General features: G+C 39.4%; 1 protein-coding gene across 1 annotated transcript in view; it reads right to left on the bottom strand.

The window, feature by feature from the left end:
• LOC131537397 (uncharacterized) overlaps positions 1–27,179 on the bottom strand; it is a 199,744-nt gene that overhangs the window by 17,330 nt on the left and 155,235 nt on the right. The window contains exons 44-52 of the mRNA XM_058770780.1: positions 26,150–26,323; positions 25,785–25,955; positions 25,136–25,309; positions 24,576–24,749; positions 13,928–14,101; positions 11,365–11,538; positions 10,777–10,950; positions 10,183–10,356; positions 9,369–9,542 (exon numbers count right to left, since the gene is read on the bottom strand). Coding sequence (XP_058626763.1) covers positions 9,369–9,542; positions 10,183–10,356; positions 10,777–10,950; positions 11,365–11,538; positions 13,928–14,101; positions 24,576–24,749; positions 25,136–25,309; positions 25,785–25,955; positions 26,150–26,323 — 1,563 coding nt within the window. The remainder of the gene's footprint in view (positions 1–9,368; positions 9,543–10,182; positions 10,357–10,776; positions 10,951–11,364; positions 11,539–13,927; positions 14,102–24,575; positions 24,750–25,135; positions 25,310–25,784; positions 25,956–26,149; positions 26,324–27,179) is intronic.

Raw genomic sequence — 27,179 nt, 5'->3', positions numbered from 1 at the left:
TTCATTGTATAGTAATTGTTTTCAATGGTTCAAAACAACAGTGAAAGACAGTTACCTGCTCACAAGATATTATTTAGAAATACTCGTCTTTTTATTTTGTACGTTGCTTATTTTAGGAGGGGGTGGGTTTTGACATTTGCTCTGATAAAATGATTGCCTGTAACCACATGCACACCAGTACTAAACTCAAATCATCATCATAATCCGCACTGAAAAGCCAAAGCCCAACTCACGTAATCACCAAAACGTTGGGTCTCACTCACTAATAACTGGGTTATTTTGTATTTGTATGCACAGGAGAACTTCTCATGAAATTTCTGCCTAATTCACAACACGTGTAAGCACATGAATTTGTTCTTAACCTCTTACTAATGTTAGTTATTCTAGAGTATTTTAAATGAGCAACCGTGTGCCTGAGGTTAGTAATTTGCATAAAACAAAAACCTACACCATCTCCATATACGGGTTTTCGGCACAACCTTTCATTTCCAGCCTTTTGTCACTCAGCAAACATATGATGCTCTCTGAAGACGTGTGCAGAACCTCCAGCAATGCCAAGTGTGTAATTCTCAAAACCAGTTAACACAAACACTTTTTATACAGACCCTAATTATGGACCTCTAATTAGCGAGCTGCATATTGGCATATTTGTTATACATAAGCTATAACGCAGCTAGTTTATGTAACGGGATTAGGTGATTGACAGCAGTGATTGCCTATTAGCGAATAGTATCTTCTATTTAAAGGCTGATTGGCTGTTACCTGGGATGCGTCACGTCCGTTTTCCCCCTTTGTTTGCCTGTGTTGACGGTGGCTGTAGGTAAGCATGCTATGTTTTAATAGGTGGTGATTTGGAAATTGTTGGGGTGTGCATAACTTGAAATCGCTGTCGTTAATCATAGTGCAGCTTTATGTTCTGGTGCTGGTGCCCTTTCGTGTTGCTTAGTGGATTTGATGACTGTTCGCCTCTCAGGCATGATTTCCTGTATCTCGTGCTATCGGTGGGCATGACTGTGACAAACCCGTGTCTATAAAGCGTTCTATCTGGCGTGATATCCTGATAGATTCTCGCTCTCGTTCTATGCCGTGATTGTTTGCTGCTGTTTATACAGCCTCGCAGACGCGGTCATCGCCATTAATTAAAGGGACTGCTTGTCTGACTCTTATCGTGCCGTTTTAGTGCCCTGCTTCACATCTCTGGCTTGTTAGGGAGGCCTGATCAGCTCTTTTCGTTTGTATAAGAGAAAACCTCTGTCTCTTTCTTCTTTTTTCTTTTGATTTAAACCATTTAATCTTTGGTTGTTTTCTTTTACTTGGAATTCTGTGGAAATAAAGTTTGTTTGGCTTGATTGAATTGATTTGATTTTCTTTATTCCTGTGAAACTAATTAAGCTTTGTGGTTGTAGTTCTTGTTTCATGTGATCAGTTATCTATTAATGCAACTCAAATCGTGTGTGATCATCTACTGAGTTGAAGTTGTTTTTTAGTAATCTCAGGTGACCAACTATTTGATCCTTCTAAGGTTACATTGTTTCCTCTCCTTACTTCTGTCTGTTATTGATACCCACTCATGTGAGGAGTTGCTTCATTAGTGATGTCCATATTGCTATTTCTAAGTCCAATTCTATAGTTTCTTAACAACTTTTTGATATATTGCAGGAGCTGGGGTTCCACGGGCGGATTGATCTTCCTCCTTGTGGTGGTGGTGGTTGTTCTTTATCGTGTGCGGTGTACACTGTGAGTGTTTGATAGTATGATCAGGCTGCACAGGTCTGTGTGCATGCGGAAGTGTGCCCTTGTAAAACCAAACTCTACATTGATTCCCGCCATTGGGAGCCTCAGCCCTGCTGGTATTCAGTTTTTGTTTTACATACACATAATTGCTACATACTAAGTTGGTTTGTTTTATTACCTTTTTCCTTTTGTAATTAGTTTTCTTTTGTTTGAAGTGGGGTTTCAAGTGTTTCTTGTGGTTTTAGTGTCCAGCATTTTAAACCATTCCTGTATTAATAAACATTTGTATTTTTTATACTTTACTCACGTCTCTTGCCTAATTCTATGAAGGAACCGAACCTGTGTGCTTCATTACTCAATTTTTGAGTGGTTTGAGTATTTTCCCTGGGGTTAATTCTAGTGCTCGGCGGTATGACCAAAAATTTATATCACGGTATTTTTCAAAATTATGCCGGTTCAACGGTATATGACGGTATCTTTTTTTTTTTTCATGCATAACCAGGTGTTAACCACATTTTCTCCTGATTGAGGGAGGAAAACCTGCAGTAGATTGACTTAGAATGCCCTACTTCACTGTCATGATGAGCGAATATTGTAGAAAAATTCCACACTAAATAGTGACTAAACACAACCCATTAATACATGTTAATCAGGAGTCACTCATTTATAAGCGCGACATCGTCTGATAAAATCAACATGCATCTAACTTTACACTAAAGAGCGGCTATGCGGTGCACTGCCTGCGTCTGAGTAACAAACTAAAGAATAAACAAAAAAAAAAAAGTGCATAATATTAACAGACGAACTATGCTCATATTTATAATCCCAAAAAGTCAGTTAGCGGCAAGTGCTTGGAAACGCTGTTTTGTATTCATTTACTGACGAGTCTGCTGCGGTACGGCCAGCTGAATGCGCTGCTTCTCTGCTGCTCGCTGCACAGAACAGACGCCGAGAGTCAGATCTCGCGCTCGCGGGGCAGCACTGGCGACATCTTCCAACTGAACCATAGCTAAGGTTTATCCAAAAATGTCGCTAGGTTTGTCAGTTTGTATCAAGACAAGATGGCGCCGCAGATGGCAGCCATGGTTTGTCGCTGCTTGGTACTTGTTCTTTTTTTGTTTGTTTGTCCTGTCTTAAGCAACTTTTTCCCGATCAGCTTTACCAGAAACGAACTCCTGGACATCAGAAGCGGCACACCAAATAACTCTCTGCCAACATTTGAGCATTCAGACCTTTTACTGGACATTTTAATCAGAGGAGCTGCGTTCCTATACAAGCGCTCCAGCCGGCGCAGGCGAGGGAAGCGCCCGGCGCTCGTGAAACTCCGACAGCGGGTTTAGGACTCCGCTGCCGAGCATTCATCTGGCGAATCTCCGCTCCCTGGCAAATAAATCAGACGAACTACAACTCCTCACCCGCACAAACAAGGACTTTTTAAACTCCGCTGCGCTTTGCTTCACGGAAACCTGGCTGAACGGAGCCATCCCGGACAGCGCGCTTCATCTAACGGGCTTCCAGCTGTTCAGAGCAGACCGCGTCACCGAGTCCTCGGGAAAAGCGAGGCGGTGGATTATGTTTTATATCAACGAAGGCTGGTGTACAGGCGTGACAGTTTTAAAGAAGATGTGCTGCCCAAATTTGGAAGCTCTCTTTATTAACTGCAAGCCTTTTTATTCACCGCGGAGTTTTCCTCGTTTATTCTGGTGAGTGTGTACATTCCTCCTGACGCGCGTGAGCGCGCTAGAACTGCTGGCCGATCAAATCACACACACAGAGCAGCGTTATCCGGACTCTTTCATCATCATTCTCGGTGATTTTAATAAAGCTAATCTCACCCGTGAACTGCCTAAATATAGACAGCACATCACATGCCCCACCAGAGACAGAAATATACTGGACCACTGCTACACTGTCTTAAAGGATGCATATCACTCTGTCCCCGTGCAGCGCTGGGACTCTCTGATCACTGTTTGGTTCATCTCCTACCAGCCTACAGGCAGAAACTCAAATCTGCTAAGCCTGTAGTAAAACTGTAAAGAGATGGACTTCTGAAGCAGAGCAGGTTTTACAGGCCTGCTTGAACTTACTGATTGGAGTGTTTTGAGGCTGCAGCTACTGATCTGGACGAGCTCACTGACACCGTGACGTCCTACATCAGTTTCTGTGAGGACATGTGTGTACCCACCAGGACTTATTTAACATTTAACAATGACAAACCTTGGTTCAGTGCAAAACTCAAACAACCGCCAGGCCAAAGAGGACGCCTACAGGAGTGGGGACAAAGCCTTGTACAAACAGGCCAAATACACACTGAATAGGGAAATAAGAGTAGCAAAATTAAACTACTCTGGAAAGCTAAAAAAACAGCTTTCAAGCAATGACTCTACATCAGTGTGGAAAGGCCTGAAAGCCATCACCAGCTACAAGACCCCATCCCCCAGCACTGAGGCCAATCAACAACTGGCTGAAGACCTGAACGAGTTTTACTGCAGGTTTGAAAAGACTGGTCTGACACCTCACACCCGCTCCGACTGTCTCACAGCACAGCCATTCACACCCTCACCCTCCCTCCCCCCTACTGTTTCTCAGCCTGTACTCAAGATCTGTGAAGATGATGTATGCAAAGTCTTCAGAAAGCAGAAGATAAGGAAAGCCAAAGGCCCAGACGGTGTCTCTCCAGCCTGCCTCAAAGCCTGTGCTGTCCAGCTATCATCCATCTTCACATTGATCTTCAACAGATCACTGGAGCTGTGTGAAGTCCCCTCCTGCTTCAAAGGTTCCACCATCATCCCTGTACCCAAGAAACCAAAAATCACAGGACTTAATGACTACAGACCTGTTGCCTTAACGTCTGTGGTCATGAAGTCATTTGAGAGACTGGTGTTGGCCCACCTGAAGGACATTACTGGACCCTTGCTGGACCCCCTACAGTTTGCTTACCGAGCAAACAGATCTGTGGATGATGCAGTTAATATGGGACTGCACTACATCCTGCAACATCTGGACAAACCAGGGACTTATGCAAGGATCTTGTTTGTGGACTTCAGCTCCGCTTTCAACACCATCATCCCAGACACCCTTCAGAACAAGCTGACTCAGCTCTCTGTGCCCACCTCCATCTGTCAGTGGATTACCAGCTTCCTGACAGACAGGCAGCAACTAGTGAGGCTGGGAAAACACACATCCAGCACCCGCACCATCAGCACTGGAGCTCCTCAGGGCTGCGTTCTCTCCACTACTCTTCTCCTCTACACAAATGACTGCACCTCTAAAGACCCCTCTGTCAAACTCCTGAAGTTTGCAGATGACACCACAGTCATCGGCCTCATCCAGGACGGCGACGAGTCTGCTTACAGACAAGAGGTTGAGCAGCTGGCTGTCTGGTGCAGTCACAACAACCTGGAGCTGAACACGCTCAAAACTGTGGAGATGATAGTGGACTTCAGGAGAAACCCCCCTCCTCTCCCCCCACTCACCATCATGAACAGCACTGTGGCTGCAGTGGAGTCATTCAGGTTCCTGGGCACCACCATCTCTCAGGACCTGAAGTGGGACAATCACATTGACTCCATCGTGAAAAAGGCCCAGCAGAGGTTGTACTTCCTTCGTCAGCTGAAAAGTTCAACCTGCCACAGGAGCTGCTGAAACAGTTTTATTCAGCTGTTATTGAGTCGGTTCTGTGCTCCTCCATAACTGTCTGGTTTGGGTCAGCCAGCAAATCAGATTTAAGAAGACTTCAACGGACTGTTAGGACAGCAGAAAAGATCATTGGTGTGCACCTGCCCAGCCTTCAGGACTTGTACAACTCCAGAGTGAAGAAACGGGCAGGTAACATCATCAAAGACCCCTCTCACCCCGGACACAACTTGTTTGCACTTCTCCCTTCAGGCAGACGCTACAGATCTCTGTGCACTAGAACATCTAGGCATAAAACAGTTTTTCCCCATGCCATCTCCAGCTTAAATAGCTAACACGTGGATCATTACCTGTGTTCTGTAATTCATTCTGGAATTCATTCTCCATCTTTAATTATTGCCTCCCTCTCAAGTATAATGTAAATACACATACATATGTTTATCTATACAGCTGTATATAGAGTAAATAATGCACAAATCTGTACATAAATCTACTGTTCCAGATTCATACTTATTATTATTATGATTATCATCCATTGTTAAGTCTTACTATTTAAATGTTTTTTTTCTGTTCTCATGTCAGATGTGTATTTATGTATGTATGTATGTATGTATGTACCAGGAGCACCTTAAAACCACAACAAATTCCTCGTGTGTTTGCGCACACCTGGCGAATAAAGCTAATTCTGATTCTGATTCTGATTCTGATATTCCATGGAAAAAAGCCGCTAAAAGGGTCTGAAAGTTGCTAAATATAGTGGTCGCGCTTGTGTGTGTGTGTGAGATGCAGGAGCTGATGGCAGCGGGTGGTGGATATTGTGGATGAGTTCTTCCGTCATCAAGTTCTACAGCTTCAGAACTCTCACGCTTAGTAACACATACAGCTGTGTTCTCGCCACAATGCAATAGTGAAAAGAGACCCCTCTCAAACAATGTCGCGTTCTGAACGTTATTTAAATGACACCGGTATTGCGGTATTTTAAAAATTCATATCAGAAAAATAAACACCGGTATTCGGTATGAACCGGTATACCGCCCAGCACTAGTTAATTCCTAGGGTGGTGTAATCGGATTTTCTTACTAGTTTAAAAACTTGGACTTGTGTCTCAATTGCACCGCCCCGTAGGGTTGCACGATACACCGGTACTACAGTAGTATCACGATACTAAAGCTTAAAAATACCCGCGGTGCCACTGCATTTTTTAATAGGTAGTATCGTCCATACGGTACCGTAAGATATGTTGTATGCACGGCAAGAACACTGTTTAAAACGTTCATTTGAACATGCATGCCAGCAGAAACATTACAAGTTGAAATGTCTTTCTGCTGTGCTCTGTGTATACGCATTATATGGTATTGAGTGTTTCCCGATGCTTCAGTTTGCAATGAGAAGTCGCACTTGCACATCGTTGTTCATGCTGCAGTTTATCAGAAGAAAGGGTCTGATTCAGACCATCTGATGTCATTTTAAAAAAACAGCAGCTCAAGCATCACTTATTCAACATCATAATATCTTACAAGAAAGTATTCTCGCAGTTTTATTCATTTGACCACTTCTATAACAGGTGTAATAGTTCGTTTCTGGAAGCATCTTTGCGATCACGAATGCAAATACATTCATCAGCATAGCGGCTTTGCACTTGGTTCTTATCAATCATTATATATATATATATATATATATATATATATATAATATTTTTTTTTTTTATTCATTTATAATGTTATGTTTTAATATACATGCTGCTAACTCGGAAATTTCAAGATACGAGAGCAAAAAAAAATGCTCCTGACACTTAGACAATATGACACGAGCAAGAGCGCTGTTTTTGTTTCGTTTGTTCGAATCCAAATCCACGTTGTCTTGGGCGAATCACTGATTCACTGAGCCATTCATAAAAACAGTCATATGATTCGCTCCTGAAGGATTCAGCCGTTTTGAAAGAATCGTTTGAATGACTCACTAGGTGCGTTTACATGGAGCACTGTAATGGGTTTAAAGTTTAATCCGAATGAAAATGCTCCATATAAACACCTCAATCGGAATAAAAATGCCCAAACCGAATGAAATTGTAATCGGGTTGAGAGGGTGGGATAAACCTTTCTATAAACCGAACAAAATTAAAATCCTGCCATGTAAACACTTTAAACCGATTACTTTGCGTCTCGTCATCACGTCCAGAGGTCGGTCGTCAGAACGTGAGCGTGATGTCGACAGCGGTACATTCTGTGATTTGGGGACACCGACACTACAGTAGAGACTGGGTAATAGTGGAGGTATAAAGTTAAAATTTCAATTATACAGTTAAAAACACATTAGAAAGGAAAACGCTTGCTGTGTGACGGACTATCTGCTCTCATGTCCGGAGTGAAAAACAGATCTGAAATGAAGCGCAATTTTCTGCTTTTCAGCTTAGAAACAACACCGTGATGATAGTGAAAGTAGCTCAATGAAAATAAACAACTTGACCAAAAGTTGCCTTTGTCATTTGTATTTGTATAGATGACAGATTCATAATTTCGATCTGCTTGAATTTATACGTGCTCACGCCATGAATGTTGTACGAAACACGATTGTGATAAAGCAATGCTCCTTTGATTCATTGTTCAGCAACTCTTGGTAAGACATCGTGTATTTGTTCCATTTAAGTACAGGACAACTTTGTAGTATCAGAGTACAATTAATCTCAAAGCTGCATTACAGAGGGGCGTATGATTTCTATGATCGCGTTCTGGTCATATGACTGAGCGCTCGAATGAGCGCAAAGGATTCAAATATTAACCGTTTATTCTAAGCAAGTGCAAACAGATATTAAAAATATTAACGTAAATATGGGCGTTTTTTCCTCTGGTGACTTGTTTTTGTTGTCACTGTAGGCTATTAGCATATCCTAAAATCGAAAGCACAGGCACATATAAACACCATATCGGATTAGATAACGGCTCATGTAAACAGTTCATCGAATCTTTCAATCGGAATGATTTTAATCGGAATGACAAAAAAGTGTACATGTAAACGCACCTACTGATTCAATCACGAACTTCTGCCACCTGCTGGCCGTTTTTAAGTTTCCCGTCTAAAAGTAGGCATATTACATTATTTTCCAACATATTTCTATATTCAGAATTTAGTATTTAAAACAATCTCATAATATTATTTATGCAATTATATAAATACAGTCTAAATGTATAAATGCCAAATCTAAATGTCACTTCATGCAGCTTCTGTGCAGTGCTGAGATGAGTTTTGTTTAGATCATTTCATGGATAACAATAGCCAGTCATTCATTCACATTAATTAAGTATTCAGAGAATAATATTGTCTGTTTTCACTTACATCTATTTATTTATTAAATTTTGATTCATTTTGTAGAATTGAATTTTAAATTAACACAATACTGCATGGTATCGTGATACTTTAGCTGGCATAGTATCGTAAGACATTTTTATGGTATCGTGACAACCCTACCGCCCCGCCACACTTACTCAAAGCATCTTACTCTTTCATTGTATATGATGACATGTACTTAACTTGATGATAAGGCCACCCAGAAGTGTGTGCTTTTTTGTCAATGGAATTTAAATGTAAAATACATTTTTGTACGAATGGTAAAAACTTTTGTTGCAAAAAATGTTAACTTCATAAGCTAACCTCCAGAAACATACATATCATAACCCCTTGTAGATTTGAAATACCATTAGTGTTGTAGAAACCATGTAGCTCTGTCAGAATAATCTGTTGACACTCATGCTATGAGAGTTTGTCTTTTCTCACTTTTGTCTCATTTTGCAGCAAAGGTTTGTCAGATTTCAGTATATGAAACTTTCTACTGAACCATCAGTCCAATAACTCATAGTACTTTTGAATCTTTATGAAAATGGGAAAATGCCTGAAGATGCACAGCTATAAATTATGCAATTGGGCCCTGTCGTCTTTAATTTTAGGGTGAAGTTAATTATTTAAATCACACAGTAACTGCTGTACAGTATACTGTTACTAACTTCAGATTTTCCAGGTGGCATTGTTTACTGCCCAGCAGAAGACCAAGGTTTTCAACTCCAGAGTTTCCTAGTTGATTCTTGCTCAGGTTCAGTTCTCTCAGGTGTGATGGGTTTGATTTCAGAGCTGAAGTCAGGATGAGACTCTGTTTCTCTGTAATACTGCATCTACACAGACTGAAGGCAGAAAGAGAAAGAACAATGATTCAGATTCATGTTAAGTTCATGTGTGAGTTAAATGCATCATCAGTAAATGCCATACAGTAACTAATTTACCAGCAAACATCTGGAAACCTACAGTAATTGTACAACAATAAAACACTCTTAAAAATTACGTTTTTTTTTATTTTTTTATTGGAATTGATGGTTCCATGAAGAACCTTTAACATCCATATAGTACCTTTCCACTGCACAAAAGGTTCTTCAGAGTAGAAAACATTCTTCTGATTTTTATTTATTTTATTTTTTTTCACATGAAGTAAAAAAAGTGGTTATTTTAAGAACTGTTCACTGTTCTTTTAGGGAACGCAAAATGTAAAATTAGCATTAAATTGTAAAAATTTTTAAAAAGTACCATTAGTCCAGTAAAAACCATATCATTCTGACAAAATAATCCAGTCATATTACAGTTTTTCTGTTCTCAAATTTGTCTCTTTTTGCAGCAAAGATTTGCCAGTAAATGAAAGAAATTTATAACCACAAAGTTTCAAACGCTTCAAAGATTAATGCTCTTTCTGCTGATACAATCAGTACATTAGGTTTCAGCATAATTAACTTTAATAACACTGTAACTGCTGTACAGTATAATGTTACTAACTGTAGTTTCTCCATCTTGCATTGTGTGTTCATCAGTAGATCACTGAGGTTTTTCACTCCAGAGTCTCCTAGTTGATTCCCACTGTGGTCCAGCTCTCTCAGGTGTGATGGGTTTGATTTCAGAGCTGAAGTCAGGATGAGACTCTGTTTCTCTGTAATACTGCAATAAAACAGACTGAAGACAGAAAGAGAAAAGATAATGACTCAGATCCACGATGGCCGTCTTATTAAAGAACTACAGTAGGCAGTAATCATTGTCTGTATTTAATAGTTTGGAACAGTTTAAGTTCTGAATGCTGGAGGCTGTTGTTTCTTGTTCTTTTTTTAAATAATTTATTTCATGTCTATTGTTGCACCAAATGTGAATCTCATAATATATGTAGAACAAAATGTATGCAATCAGTATATTTTATCAAATGTTTTAAATGAAATATTACTAGCTAAACACATAATATTAATGGAGACCAAAAGGGAAATGCAGTTGCAGTACAGATGCAATGCTACAGTATGAACAATGTATCTTTGGCCTTGTTGTCTTGAAATTAATAATTTAACAGCATACTTTATAACTGCTGTACAGTATAATGATACTAACTCTAGTGTTTCCAGCTTGCATTTTTGGTTCATCAGTAGATCACTGAGGTTTTTCACTCCAGAGTCTCCTAGTTTATTCTCACTGAGGTCCAGCTCTCTCAGGTGTGATGGGTTTGATTTCAGAGCTGAAGTCAGGATGAGACTCTGTTTCTCTGTAATACTGCAATAAAACAGACTGAAGACAGAAAGAGAAAAGATAATGACTCAGATCCATGATGGCCGTCTTATTAAAGAACTACAGTAGGCAGTAATCATTGTCTGTATTTAATAGTTTGGAACAGTTTAAGTTCTGAATGCTGGAAGCTATTGTTTCTTGTTCTATTTTAAATTTCTTTCATGTCTATTGTTGCACCAAATGTGAATCTCATAATATATGTAGAACAAAATTATATGCAATCAGTATATTTTATCAAATGTTTTAAATGAAATATTACTAGCTAAACACTTATTAATGGAGACCAAAAGGGAAATGCAGTTGCAGTACAGATGCAATGCTACAGTATGAACAATGTATCTTTGGCCTTGTTGTTTTGAAATTAATAATTTAACAGCATACTTTATAACTGCTGTACAGTATAATGATACTAACTCTAGTGTTTCCAGCTTGCATTTTTGGTTCATCAGTAGATCACTGAGGTTTTTCACTCCAGAGTCTCCTAGTTTATTGTCACTGAGGTCCAGCTCCCTCAGGTGTGATGGGTTTGATTTCAGAGCTGAAGTCACAGCAGAACAACCTTCATCTGTCATATTACAGCTTCTTAACCTATTTTGGGAAAGAGTGAGAGAACAGAAGATAAAACTCTTTATGCCATCACCTTATCTCAATAACAAACACAACAAAAAGATACTAGAGATGCAGTATCGGTATCAAACTCAATACTGTGCTTGTATACTCATAAAAAGGTTCTGATACCAAAAACCAAAACCATGCAGCTCATATACAGTACGGTGTTTGTGTCAAGACAAAGAAACACCATCAATAGAACAAACAGAGAGCAGAATGGAGATATCAGAGATTAAGGATGTCTACGAATTAAATAAGTAAATAAAAAAATAAAAAATTCCATAATTCACCCCATTATTTATATTGTTATCCATAATACTGTAAATATGTACACAATATATTAACTTAAATATTTTCTGACTTAACCTAACTACCTTCTTACTTCTATTGTTTTTATTTATTTATTTTTATGTCTTGTTGTCATATTTATGTGTGTACACTGGAAGCTCAATGCCAAGTAAAATTCCTTGTGTGAGCAAACAAACTTGTAAATGAAGCTCATCCTCCTTCAGAAAATAAAGGTATCAGTAATCGGTGACAAACAATGAAAGTATTGATTTCGTTCTGGTAAAAGTGATATTGGTGCATCCTTAATCTGTACTTCACCAGATCACAAAATACTCAAGCTCTTCATGATAGACAGATAGATAGATACAGTATCTCACAGAAGTGAGTACACCCCTCACATTTTTGTAAATATTGTATTATATCTTTTCATGTGACAACACTGAAAAAATTACACTTTGCTACAATGTAAAGTAGTGAGTGTATAGCTTGTATAAGTGTAAATTTGCTGTTCCCTCAAAATAACTCGACACACAGCCATTAATGTCTAAACCGCTGGCCACAAAAGTGAGTACACCCCAAAGTGAAAATGTCCAAATTGCGCCCGAAGTGTCAATATTTTGTGTGGCCACCATTATTTTCCAGCACTGCCTTAACCCTCTTGAGCATGGAGTTCACCAGAGCTTCACAGTTTACCACAGGAGTCCTCTTCCACTCCTCCATATCGACATCACGGAGCTGGTGGAAGTTAGAGAACTTGCACTCCTCCACCTTCCGTTTGAGGATGCCCCACAGATGCTCAATAGGGTTTAGGTCTGGAAACATGCTTGGCCAGTCCATCACCTTTACCCTCAGCTTCTTTGGAAAGGCAGTGGTCATCTTGGAGGTGTGTTTGGGGTCGTTATCATGTTGGAATACTGCCCTGCGGCCCAGTCTCCGAAGAGAGGGGATCATGCTCTGCTTCAGTATGTCACAGTACATGTTGGCATTCATGGTTCCCTCAATTAACTGTAGCTCCCCAGTGCTGGCAGCACTCATGCAGCCCCAGACCATGATACTCCCACCACCATGCTTGACTGTAGGCAATACACACTTGTCTTTGTACTCCTCACCTGGTTGTCGCCACACACACTTGACACCATCTGAACCAAATAATGTTTATCTTGGTCTCATCAGACCACAGGACATGGTTCCAGTAATCCATGTCCTTAGTCAGCTTGTCTTCAGCAAACTGCTTGTGGGCTTTCTTGTGCATCATCTTTAGAAGAGGCTTCCTTCTGGGACGACAGCCATGCAGACCAATTTGATGCAGTGTGCGGCGTATGGTCTGAGCACTGACAGGCTGACCCCCCCACCCCTTCATCCTCTGCAGCAATGCTGGCAGCACTCATACGTCTATTTCCCAAACACAACCTCTGGATATGACGCTGAGCACGTGCACTCAACTTCTTTGGTCGACCATGGCGAGGCCTGTTCTGAGTGGAACCTGTCCTGTTAAACCGCTGTATAGTCTAGGCCACCGTGCTGCAGCTCAGTTTCAGGGTCTTGGCAATCTTCTTATAGCCTACGCCATCTTTATGTAGAGCAACAATTCTTTTTTTCAGATCCTCAGAGAGTTCTTTGCCGTGAGGTGCCATGTTGAACTTCCAATGACCAGTATGAGAGTGAGAGTGATAACACCAAATTTAACACACATGCTCCCTATTCACACCTGAGACCTTAGCACTAACAAGTCACATGACACCAGAGAGAAAATGGCTAATTGGGCCCAATTTGGACATTTTCGCTTAGGGGTGAACTCACTTTTGTGGCCAGCGGTTTAGACATTAATGGCTGTGTGTTGAGTTATTTTGAGGGGACAGCAAATTTACACTGTTATACAAGCTGTACACTCACTACTTTACATTGTAGCAAAGTGTCATTTCTTCAGTGTTGTCACATGAAAAGATATAATAAAATATTTACAAAAATGTGAGGGGTGTACTCCTGTGAGATACTGTAGATAGATAGAGTATAAAGTGCTTTTATTTAAACTGTTTATATGATTAAGCATTTTTGATTCTTGTACGTGATTGTTTCTCACCTCAATCTCTCCAGTTTACAGTGTGAATCCTTCAGTACGTCACATAAGTGATTCACTCCTGTGTTTTCTATTTGATTCTCACTGAGGTCCAGCTCTCTCAGGTGTGATGGGTTTGATTTCAGAGCCGAAGTCAGAGCAGAACAACCTTCATCGGTCATATTACAGCTTCTTAACCTATATTGGGAAAGAGTGAGAGAACAGAAAATAAAACTCTTTATTCTGTCACATCATTTTAATAAACAAAACAAAAAGGAGGAGAGATCATCTTTCCTAGAGATGCAGTATCAGTATCAAACTCAATACTGTGCTTGTATACTCATGAAAAGGTTCTGATACCAAAAACCAAAACCATGCAGCTCATATACAATACGGTGTTTGTGTCAAGACAAAGAAACACCATCAACAGAACAAACAGAGAGCAGAATGGAGATATCAGAGATTAAGGATGTCTATGAAGTAAAATAATCCTCTGGATGACTAATGGTGCTTTTCCACAGCGTGGTACGACTCGACTCGGCACGGTTCAGAACGGCACGGCTCAGTTTGGCTCAGTTTGCGTTTCCACTGCAGCTTAGTACCACTTTAGAGTGGGAGGGATTATTTATGTGTCGTATTAGTCACGCCGCATCTACTGCCGTAGCTGCACTACCGTGACTCCTGAAAAACTTTTTCATTCCGCGTCGCTCCATCATGCTCTCGCTGGATCCGCTCCTCGGCTATCAACGAGAGGACAGTCTGTACTTCCTCAACAGACAAAGAAACAGCCATTTTTGGTTGTTAAAAGAAAGGTGCGCTCATTCAAAACAGTTGTGTTCGATCCTTCGCTGGCTGTGCTGATTTAAATCTAGCGGGTCTGTTGTGTCTCGTGCCGCAAGTTCAATGACACAGGCAGTGACGATTTTCTCCGGCCAATCAGTGATCAGCAGAGTTTACACGTCATGCTTTGGTAATGGTACGGTTCACTTGGAACCTCGGCCGAGGTGGTTTTAAAAAAAAGTACCAGGTACTATACCCAGTGGAAACCCCCCCCCCCCCCCAAAAGTGAGCCGTACTGAACCATACCATGCAGTGGAAAAGAGCCAAAAGATCACGCGAGGTCCCTCAGGCGATGTCCACTCCAGTGGTCAAAGAGTGCTTTGCTCCAACCCACATACTGCGTGGAATAATGACATTTGGGCAGTCTGGTCCTGTTTGCCAGATTTGGGCCTCAAGTAAGCCTTAGCTTTGCCACTTGTAAGCCAACCAAATAATCCAAGACTGGCCCTAATGTGGACCACAGTTGATTTTTATCCTAACCCTTGTCATCAACGCATTCCTCATGTGGCCCACATGCTGCATGGATTATCTGGGCCACACTAAGCCTTAAGTGAGTTATGCATCAACAATACTCAACATATTGTAAAGAGAAATGTAAAAATGTCCTCCCTAAATGTTCAAATAAGTTCCAGAAATGTGTCCTACTCGGTAAAATCATCCTGACCCAGGTTTTGCACAAGCAGCAATTCAAATGTCACAGATAAATATTCAAAGACATATTCCAGTACTTTAAAAACAGTTCTTCACAAGTTTGAACCTAAATGCTTCTCACTCAGACTCTACCTGCACAGTAAGTCTGTAAGTGTCATGGCTACGCTGTGTTAAAGAGCGCACAACGAAGATGAAAGGTTATATGTGACCCTGGACTACAAAACCATCTTCTTAAGTCGCTGGGGTATATTTATAGCAATAGCCAAAAATACATTGTATGGGTCATAATTATTGATTTTCCTTTTATGCCAAAAATCATTAGGACATTAAGTAAAGATCATGTTCCATGAAGATATTTTGTAAACTTCCTACTGTAAATATATAAAAACTTAATTTTTGATTAGTAATATGCATTGCTAAGAACTTCATTTGGACAACTTTAAAGGCGATTTTCTCAGTATTTTGATTATTTTTTTCACCCTCAAATTCCAGATTTGAATAATAGTTGTATCTCGGCCAAATATTGTCCAACAAAGATTTTCAACAAAACATTCAAGTCTCCCAATCATTGACTTTTATTAAAATTATGTAATTTACATCCCAATGTTGTTAATCATTTAGATAAAACCAGATAAAAAAACAGAGCATTTATACCTATAAGCGCCGTGTACATTTTACGGTAACATTGTAACATTGTACATTTTCTAGTGTTACGTCTACAACGTAATGCATTATAGGTTGGTTCCGTCGTTGCTGTTGTCTCTTTCTTTCTTAGGATTGATCCTGGACATAATGGGAGTCTGCTGGTGGTTGGACCGGAGAAGAGACTTGGACTATAAATCCCCTGGCAATCCACTGGAGGGAGCTCTCTGCCTCTTTTATCGATTGCTCATGTCTGTTTGTTGTGGTACTGTGCTAGTTGGTGAACATGTGGTACGACAGAGTGTGTTTTCTGTTTTAACCCAGTGTTGGTGTGCCATATTGTGATACTGTGTGAGCCTTACTTTTAGGACCTTGATGTCTTGTTGACCATGTCTGTAAATTAGTTAACTGTTTTGGGAAGCTGTAAGGGGTGAGTGCCGTGTTTCTTTTGTAGGCCGGTTGGCCGTTACTTTTTCTTTATTTCTATTATTTAAGGGGATTTTATTAAATATTAACATCCCTGCGCAAAAGTTTTGGTCAATACACTTTATCGAATTCTCTCATCAGAAACAACAAAGTGCAGATGTAGCCTACCTACGTGCGATGTAAGAGATTAATTCATCATACACTGCAGACAACATCACTGACTATAGCTTATATATTTTTTAGAGCGCTTACACTCATGCTTCAGTAATATTCTTTGATAATGTAAATGTTCGCTGTATAATTTGTTCGTTGTTTGAATAATCGTGGACATGCGCATTATAATTAAACTTAAAATGTCTTTTTATTAAACGTGATCAGCTTAAATTCAAATTCAGTCTTATTAAAATATTTTGTCATAATATGGATAGCCTACTTGCCTAAAACGTTATGATGTGCGTAGTTAATAGATTACACTAGGCTATAGATTAGACTACAGTGGTTTGAGCGCGTTTGACCAGAGACTAGAGCGCAATTAAAGAGCAGTGCTTATTGACGGTGGACGTCTTGAGAAGCGAGAAAGCTTTGGAAAACAGCTCATAAAAAGGACGAGGACATGAATGGTTTTTACAAGTAGGAATGTAAAATTATGGTAATATCGCGTGAACATTCACATAAATTTCTGTCAGTGTGAGGGGGAGATGTAGGGACGAGAAAAATACAACCGCACTAGGCTATATATTTTTGGTCAGTTTAATAAATAATCACAAAAATTAAGTATCTTGGGGATGATCGAGGGGCAAAAGGAAAATCTCAGACCCGGCCCTGTGGCGGGGGGTGCTGCAGCACCCCTAGTTCCCGCGGCCATGCCTGAACAAAATAATACAATCGACACAAGGGAAACAGTGCAAAAGGAAAACAAAGTCCAAATTAACAGAAACCGTGACAGTAAGAGCTATCATTATTGTGCACTTCTGTTTTTATTCTGCACAGTACACATATAAAAAACTGCCATTAAAAGCATGTTTAAAAAAATTAATTGCTGCGTATGTAGCCTTCTTAAGACTCATATCCAGATCACCCTGCATCACTTAACTGCGTTGCATCCTATTAAAAGTAGAAAACTTCTATTATGCCATATTTACAATTTCAAACTTCCATTTCAATTGGCCAGTGTCAAGTGCTACATTCAAACCAGAAGTGGCCCTCATCTGTTTTATAATATATGGGGCATATTTGCCATGTTAAATGTGGGACAAGTTAACAGCTTGCACACTGATTAGTCAATGCTGACTGTGCTGTATATTTGCCACAAGTGGCCCAAATTGTTATTAATTATTTTGGCAATATTTGTCATTTTATATGTGGGCCACTTTAGGCTCACAGCCACATTAGCCAGTGCTTACTGTGCCATCTTCATTTTAATATACCTGGGCCACATATGGTTTACACCCTGATTAGCCTTTGTCGATTGTGCCACATTTTTGCCAAAGGTGTGTAACGTCTGTGTAGGATCAGTGATGGCTGATTACACTTTGTTTTAAGAAACCCTTTTAGCCTTTTTACATTTGCATATAAATTACCGACCTGGCCTCACCGTTTACACTTATATGGGTGCTAAATTGCCGATGGTTTTTCCCCACGATCAAAAAGATGCAAAGCAGGTCACCTCTCTGGTCTCCTTATCAAACTTCAAACACATTCCAAAGAGGAGGGAATGACCCCCGTGCCAGGCACCAGACCAGTTGTCTGTCTCCACAATTTCCAATACACATCACACACACACCTAAAGACATTTTCTTTATTTGGGCCATAATTAAGCAGTTATAAATGTATCTTCTATATGCATGTGTTGTATGTATATTCCCCTATTATATTAACCTAGTTAAAACCCTTTACTTGTATTAGTTAGACTTGTATTAGTATCTCTGCGTTAATATCGTCTGGAGGTTTTCAAGTAAAATTGCACCAACTTCCAGACCAGCAATAAAAATGCAAATGGCTCATAAATGGAGACAAAGAGAATTTCTCCTGCTCAAAATGCAGGCCTCTGATTGGCCACTCCACCCCAAAAATGGGTGCGGCTATGAACTATCAAAAGTTCTGAACACAGACTAATTGTTGCTCAAAACTCTTCTTCTTGAGACGGACACACTCCAAAACTCCGCTCTTGAGTTTAAGCTCCTGGTAGTTTTACCTTCAAGTAACTTTGTACACTCGCTGTGGACTTTCCTATCTTCAAAAGGACCAGAGAAAATCTTCAGCTCGCTCCTAAAGAAATCATCAAGGACCTCTTGTCTACCACATCAGGACTCTTATTCGGCAACAAAACCAGTGCAAGTAACCGTTTACAACTATTTAGATGCGTTTGAACCCCTTTTAAGGTGAATTTTGATTCTCTGATGATTCTCATTAGGGTGCTGTTAACTCTTTCCCCGCCAGCGTTTTTAAAAAAAGTTGCCAGCCACCGCCAGCATTTTTGATGATTTTCACCTAAATTTGACAGCCCTCAGAATATTTTCTGCTATGAATATAAGAACATATTATATATCAAAATAAAGAACCAAGCCTCTGCTTTTAAACAACAACAAAAAAAAACATTTATTCTATCTTCATGTGTTCATGTTTTATCACATTTTGAATGCAGATGGGTTCCATCAAAAATACAACATTTTGGACAAAAAACTGAGAAAAATGCATTTTTATCAAAGTAGTGCATTTTCAAGCAAAATACATTCAGATGTCATATTCTTTCACCTGTAAATAATTATATGAATAATTTAAACTGCATTCAATAAACCGAACAGACACACACACACAGGCTACATGCATACATATACTGTGCACGCCTGCCCGCGCGCGCACACACACACACACACGCATACTTACATACTTACAGATAGATAGATAGATAGATAGATCTATAGATAGATCGTGCCCACACACACACACACATACATACATGCAGATAGACAGATAGATAGATCTATAGATAGATTGCGCTCACACACACACACCCCATTCAGATCGATGAATCGGTTACAACTACAGATGTTTCTGTGTCTGTAAATCTGACTGACTACTTCGTCCCGATCAGATTCAAAATGGTCAAAACATGATCTACATAGGCTATGATCTATATATGATCTACATTTTCTCTGATCCTTCTATTTATGCCGATCGTCTTCTATTCGCACCCTAAAGACCCGGAAGTCCCGTAACTCATTCAGGACATGCGCTAGGGCTTTCCTTACCGTAATACACCTAGAACACGGATTGCCGTAAAAAATCGTCTATTGCGGGGAAGCGTCGTCTCTTAATTGACGAGATATCTCGTCAATGGCGGGGAAAGAGTTAATTGATGTGAAATACTGCCAGTCTTTTGCTCTTCTCTCTCTCTTCCTTACTTTCCTTCATTATGTATGTGTTTTGCATAAGTTAGTTGTATGTTAGCTATAGTTTCATTTATTAAATCCCTTATATTCACAATTGATTTTGTCTGTGTTCTGCTCACAATTCGAAGTCACTGAATGTTGCTCTTTGCTACATGCTAAACTACTGCTAATACTGTATAAGTAGGAAGGCTATTGTTCCTTGGCCAGGAAAATAATTATATTGTCTGCTCGGTGGACGGACAGATCAAATAATTGTAATATCGATTCTGCTACAGTTAATTCTAAGATATAATCTAAATATTTATTATTAATTATAACCAGTTATATTAATTATAAATAATTCCCTTTTAAGCTAATTTGCTACAGGTTGCCCACATTTGGTTGGCACTATTTGAGCCATATTCACTATTTACCACATGGGCCACTTTAGGGTCACATTCAGATTACACATTGCCATGAACACCGCATCTTTGCCTACAGAGGTCCACATGTGATTTGATACATTTGGGCCATTTTTGCCATATCATTGCCTTAAGTGGCCCACATCTGCATGCTATCTGGGAGTGCCACACCTTCCCCCAGAGGAGGGCCGGGTGGAGAATCCTTTGTTTCAGTTTGTTTTGCTGCCTCTTCACTCTCAGACACGACACCCTCTATTGCCAGTGGCCATAAGGTTGCGGTTTGAGAATGCTATGCTTCCTCACACGTCTCTAGTCAGTCCTTCCAGGGACACCGGGAACCCTGTCAGTGTGTCACCATGTCTGCCAGGCCTGTCCCAGGACACTATACCTTCTGGGCTGGCCCCACCGCTGCAGCACCACGGTTATGTCGATTGTCTCTGCAAGCATTTTCGGTGAGCGAAGAGTGCCTAGTATTTGGGCCGGCCTCCTCTCATGTTGTCCTGAGACCCCGCCCTGGATATATGCCCAAGGTTGCCACTACTTCCTTCCGGTAAGTAAGTGGTAAACCTGCAAGTGCTGCCCCCAGAGGAGGCAGACCCAGCCTTGGCATTGCTGTGTCGCTTATGCGCCCTGTGCATTTACATAGATTGCACCTGGAGCTTCAGAAGCTCCGAGCAGTTCTTTGTCTGCTTTGGAAGTCAGCAGAAGGAGAAGGCTGTCTCCAAGCAGAGGTTGGCACACTGGATAGTTGATGACGTCGCCTTGACATACCACTCCCAAGGCGAGCTGTGCCCCCTAGGAGTAAGAGCTCACTCTAGTCTAGTGTAGCCTTCCCCTGGGCTTTGGCATGCAGAGCCTCTCTAGCGGACATCTGTAGAGCTTTGGGATGGGGGACACTTAACACCTTCTACAATTTATGCATAGAGCCAGTTTCTTCCTGTGTGTTGGGTAACAGGTAATTGGTGGTAAGAACTGGCTCAGTGTCACATTTGCTGTGCCATTCCCCTCCTTTTTTTCCTCCCTGTCCAGTTCCCCACATGGCATCCTCCAGCACCCTCAGTGGTCGGACTTGGTTGAGGAGTCTGACACCTGGCTCAGTACTGGTGTTAGCATGCCCAGAGCTCAGTGTACTGGACTAGGTGATCAATTTTGCAAAATAGTATTAATTATGAAAATAGCTCCAAAACCACAGCTAAACTGCCCTGTCTTCCTATTTCATTACTGAATGAATCGACGATTTTGAATGAATCAAGTGAGCCAATGATTCAGTAACCTATTCAAGAAGACTGTCACATGCTTCGTTTCTGAATGAATCAGCCATTTGAAGGAAACTGCCTGAATGAATGAATGACTCACTCATTAAGACAATGACTTTCTTCCACCTACTGGTGGTTTTAGCTTCATATTTAACATTTCAAATAATTTCACATTTCAAATGTTAAATTTTTTCAATTATCTTTTGGGGGATAATTTCTCAGCCAAAATTAATGAGATTAATTAGATTAAAATGGTAATTAATTAGATACAAAAATGTAATCACTTAACAGCCCTAATTACAAAATATATCTTTAAAGTCAGTTTTCAGTTTTTTTTTTCCTGCACTGAGCCAGAAATCGTCACTTCAGTAGCACATACATGCACCAGACTTTACAGTTCTATTGGAATCTATATTCTGAAGGTTTTATATTCTGAGTGATAAAAGAGATATCCTAAATCCTCTTTCTAAAGCCCTTGACTCTAATATGTCAACAAAATGAAACTAGAATTTTGAATGTGGCTTTATCCAATATTCAGATTTCTATTTGGAAACATGTATGCAAATTAGGGCATATGTAATTAGACAATGGTTTGTTTGCATATTTAAATATGACATCCATAAAACCTGTAATACAAAACCTTTTTGCCATTCTTAATTCAAGTAATAAACGGGAAATATGGTTATATCTAACAACTAATTTTAGGTTTTTACTCTATTCACCTGTGGTGTCTTACCTTAAAGGTCCCATATAGTCAAAACTGAAATTTCCTGGCTTTTTTCATGATAACAGAGGTCTAGGGGCTATGTAACTACCATATAGGTTTCAAATCAGTCAGTCCACAGTAAAATGCACACAGCCTGCATAAAGTAGCTGTGTTTTTTCACGAGTCCTTGTGACTTCCGTAAAAATGTGACATCCGAACTACTCAGTCACCATCCTGAGCACCGCCCACCGTCCTTTTGCCAAACCCCCAGACAACATCGCGTCCATGCCATTGTTGAGCAATAACAACACGGAAACATGTCGAAAAGGTTAACTTTAACGGACGAAACCAGATCGGCCGACCTGTAACGTTACACGCTCACTCAAAGGATGGGCGATCTGACAGGACTGTTACTATGAGGTGGATCACATCTAACATGACAGAGGGCTGGTTTGGTTTTTGAGAAACGCGCAGAGACGCGCAGAGACGCGCAACGCGGCTGTTTGATTGGCGATCGCACTGTGCCTATTACTCTTGCAAAGCTCTGATTTATGAAAGATGCACGGAGAGGTAACGGCAAGCTGTGTTTGATTTGCGCTCAATCTTTTCTTCCATAAAGTTTACATTCATTCACTTCACACACTCATCATTCCGTGAATTTAGAGGTTTGTTTAAAATATCGCGCTCATCCCCTGGCTCACCTATGAATCTAGCAAACACGTGCTGCAGCCTCAGCCGAATATTCGGGCAGAATTATTCGTTATCTGTTATTCGTTTAAAGCCATTATCCGTGCCTTTCCGAGTAAGGTATTCGGCTTTGGGCACACCCCTACTAATAATGTCCATTTTAAATTATGCAAGATACTCACTGGAGTATGTTGAGTGTACAGTGTTTATCCTGCAGTAGAGCAGCGAGCTGATTCACTCGTGTGTCTCCTAGTTCATGTCCACTCAGATTCAGCTCTCTCAGGAGTAACGGGTTTTTACCCACAACTCCAGTCACAAACTGACAGCCTTCATCTGCAGCAGTACTCAACAACCTGTAGAAGTTGAAGCTAGTGTTGGGCGATATGCTCAATTTTCATATCGTCCTATTGTCAGCCTGTGAGATCGCCGATACACGATATTATCGTGCTAATTTATTTAATTATTTATTTACTTAGTTTCATTGCCGGAAAGTGAACCAACTCCAGCCTAAGGCTAAAAGCAGCCTAATGTTTCTAATATGACTGAATTTGTATTTAACATGACAACAAATTAATAGAAACATCGTAAGTTACTAATTATAATGCTTACATTTCCTCAATTATTCAAAAAGCAGCTACAGAAAACAAGCAAAGAACATCATCACAAGCTCGGCCTAGCGCGAGTTTATGCACTTTAAAAACACTCCCGTTATAATCAGTGAATCCACACTGTATGATGAATAAATCTCTTATACTTACATCGCACATACATCTGCACTTTGTTGTATATGATGAGAGAACTCGCAAATTCAGTCAGCGCGCGCTGAACAACAGAACTCCGCTGTTCCAGCGATGGCTCATCTGAACGCCTCTGACTATTGAATTCATAAACTCAGCATAATCGTGTGATTGGTTATAATAATAAACACTATAAAAACGCGGAAAAATAAATATAATGCAACAAATAAGCCATAATATTAATTAGATAGTATTACTAGCCTGATAATAATAATAATAATAATAATCGTCTTGCTATCATCATAGGCATCATCCACAGGCGATATCTCTGACTATCGTTGATACACGATACAATCGTCTACCGGTACAACCCTAGTTGAAGCAAGATTCAACAAAAATGCATTATTGTACCTAATGACATACTTTACTTACTTTTAGCACTTTTACTGTGAACATATACATACAAAAAATACAATAAATAAATAAATGATGATAATAATAATAATAATCATAATAATAATAATAATTATGATGTTTTGACTTTCAAATATTTATTTTAAAGAAACTGTGCAACAGTGAAGGAGCAGAAGGGCAAAAGCTTGATTTTCAGTAAAATATGGATAGTGAAGTTAGCATTCTGATTGGTCTCAAGATCTTTCTGAATACTACACATATATGTAGACTGGGAGAAATAAACTACAATATGATTATAAAAATGTATTACCACACCACTATATATTATATCTAGTGGCCTATAATGTCTTTTTAACCTGTAACGAAGCTTGTACCATAACTAAACTGTGCTAACACTTGTCACAAATACCACAGTAACCCCATATGAAACAAAATTGGAAGCCTACTGTATTACTGAAATATTTTGCATGAATATTTAGCTTGCTTCTGATTTATTTTGTGTAATTTCATCATATCTCACCTCAGTGTTTTTAGTTGACAGTTTTGATCCTGTAGTAAATCACAGAGCTCCTTCACTCCTGATTGTCCAGGATCATTTCCTGTGAGATCCAGCTCTATCAGGTGTGAAGGGTTTGATCTCAGAGCTGAAGCCAGAGCTTTATAACCTTCTTCAGTGATACTGCAGTTACAGAGTCTGTATATGAGGGGAAAAAAACTGTTAAGTACTGCATGTTCTAACAAAATGCACATGTATATGAAATGGAATTATTTTAAAATATCTATTTAAATCATAAGAAAATGAAATCTCAACCTGATTATAAAAAGCGTTGCGATGGAAAGTGTGAAAAACGTGTCAATATTTTTATTTAATATTTTCAAAACTGTCACCCCACTGATGATCAGCAAATTCCCTAACACAAGCTTATTTTTTACAATATTTGTAAATATTTCATAGAATATTTAAAGCTAGCAAAGTAAGTAGTAGTCAAACAAAATCATAATTTCAACCTTGATAGCCTTAAATCAACATTTACAAATGTATATTAACATGTAGAAATGTATATAAATGAAAATACGCACTTCAATTTCTCCAATCTGCATTGTGGATTTTCTAACAGATAACAGATCTTTTTCATTCCTGAGTTTCCTAGTTTATTTCCACTCAGATCCAGGACTTTCATGTTTGAAGGGTTTGAATTAATTGCTGAAGTGAGAGCAGCACAACCTTCTGCTGTAATACTGTTATTATTCAGCCTGTAGAGAAAGAAAAAGACAGGAAACATTCATCAGTTTATCCTAAAACCGTCTTTAATGAACAATAACAGTCTAAATTTGTTCTGCTTGTGTCATTGTCATTTGTAAGTGTTACTTTACAAAAGACAGCTGGTTTCAACTTAACAGAAAACTCCTTTTATTTGACAACTGCTATGTCTGTCCACAACAACATATCAACAACGTAAGCAGTGATGTCACTAAAATAAGAGTCCTCACTTCCTCTCAGTGTACTATACGCACACTTACATTCAGAACACTATGCAAATAGCACAGAAATTCATTACAGGTATACAAATATCAGAATGTATAAACATGACTGAAACTTAACAGTCAGTTCCTCTGCTAAATTAATAAATGTAACCCATTAATTTTAACCAGTTATTAAATGTACAATATAAAACATTTGCAAAACAATGCAAAGTATAAATATGAACATTTTATGTCAAATACTCACTGGAGTGTGTTGAGTTTGCAGTATTTATCCTGCAGTAGAGCAGCGAGCTGATTCACTTGTGTGTCTCCTAGTTCATGTCCACTCAGATTCAGCTCTCTCAGGAGTAACGGGTTTTTACCCACAATTCCAGTCACAAACTGACAGGCTTCATCTGCAGCAGGACTCAACAACCTGTAGAAGAGAAAGATTCAATTTAACTACATTTGGTGCAATCATTAGTCAGTTTTTGTTTATCTTAAAAGGACTTAAACTTTTATAAAACAAAAAATTGTAAAGCTTATTGTATTAGTTTTTAAAAAAAGATTTCTATGAATAATTAATCTGCATATCATTTATTTATTGTGTATAATTTCATCATATCTCACCTCAGTGTCTTCAGTTGACAGTTTTGATCCTGTAGTAAATCACAGAGCTCCTTCACTCCTGATTGTCCAGGATCATTTCCTGTGAGATCCAGCTCTATCAGGTGTGAAGGGTTTGATCTCAGAGCTGAAGCCAGAGCTTTATAACCTTCTTCAGTGATACTGCAGTCTGAAAGTCTACAGAAAAGTCTACAATTAATTTCACTACAATATATATACAGGGGTGCACATAAGTTTTTCAGCCTGGTTCTCATATGAGAACATGGAGATTTGGTTTGGTCCTCACGCGGGCCACGGCATGTAGTGTGACCCATAAAATATAACTATAAAAAAAATAAATTAATAATAGAGATAATAATATTATTGCACTTTATTTAAAAAAATAAATAAATAAATAATAATAATAATAATAATAAACTAGTGCTGTCAAAATTAGCTCGTTAACGCAGTCGATGCTAGGCGTGAGTCAAACAAGCGCAGAAACTGTACTGTGCTCGCAGCGCATTCTTTTCTATTATGGGCACAAAGGTGCCAGTGCACGCATAGCCTGTATCATTTCATATCAAATCGCGAAAGAAACTACGAGCATGCAATGTCGTGATCAGTTAAGTCATGAAGTTACCAAAAAGGCAATTAAAGCTGCCACAAAACTGTGCGTGCATGTAATATGTTATATATGAGTTACATTAAGAACATGTCTCTGAAATGGTTTTCAAAACTGTCCTGGAGCATCCCAGCACTGTCTTCCTCATCTAACACACTCGATTCAACTCATCAGCTCATTAGTAGAGACTGAAATGGGTCCGACCTGAAATGGGTCAGAAAAGGTAGAGTTGAGAAAAAATAAGATGCGTCATGTTCAGCAGCGGCAGCTCTTAAAGAAATAGCAGCCAAAAACAACCTAATAACCAGCTGCTGTGATGTCTGTTCATCAAGAACAAATGAAAAAAGAGGAAATCAATAACTTTTATAGTTTTAAGGATTCATCTGTATTTAGTTTAGAATTTAGTGTTTGATAACTTTATTCAATTTC

This window comes from Onychostoma macrolepis, chromosome 03 (genome assembly GCF_012432095.1).
Source record: "Onychostoma macrolepis isolate SWU-2019 chromosome 03, ASM1243209v1, whole genome shotgun sequence".
NCBI lineage: Eukaryota > Metazoa > Chordata > Actinopteri > Cypriniformes > Cyprinidae > Onychostoma > Onychostoma macrolepis.
Note: the sequence above shows the minus strand (reverse complement) of the source record. Positions and strands in the feature narration are given on the sequence as shown.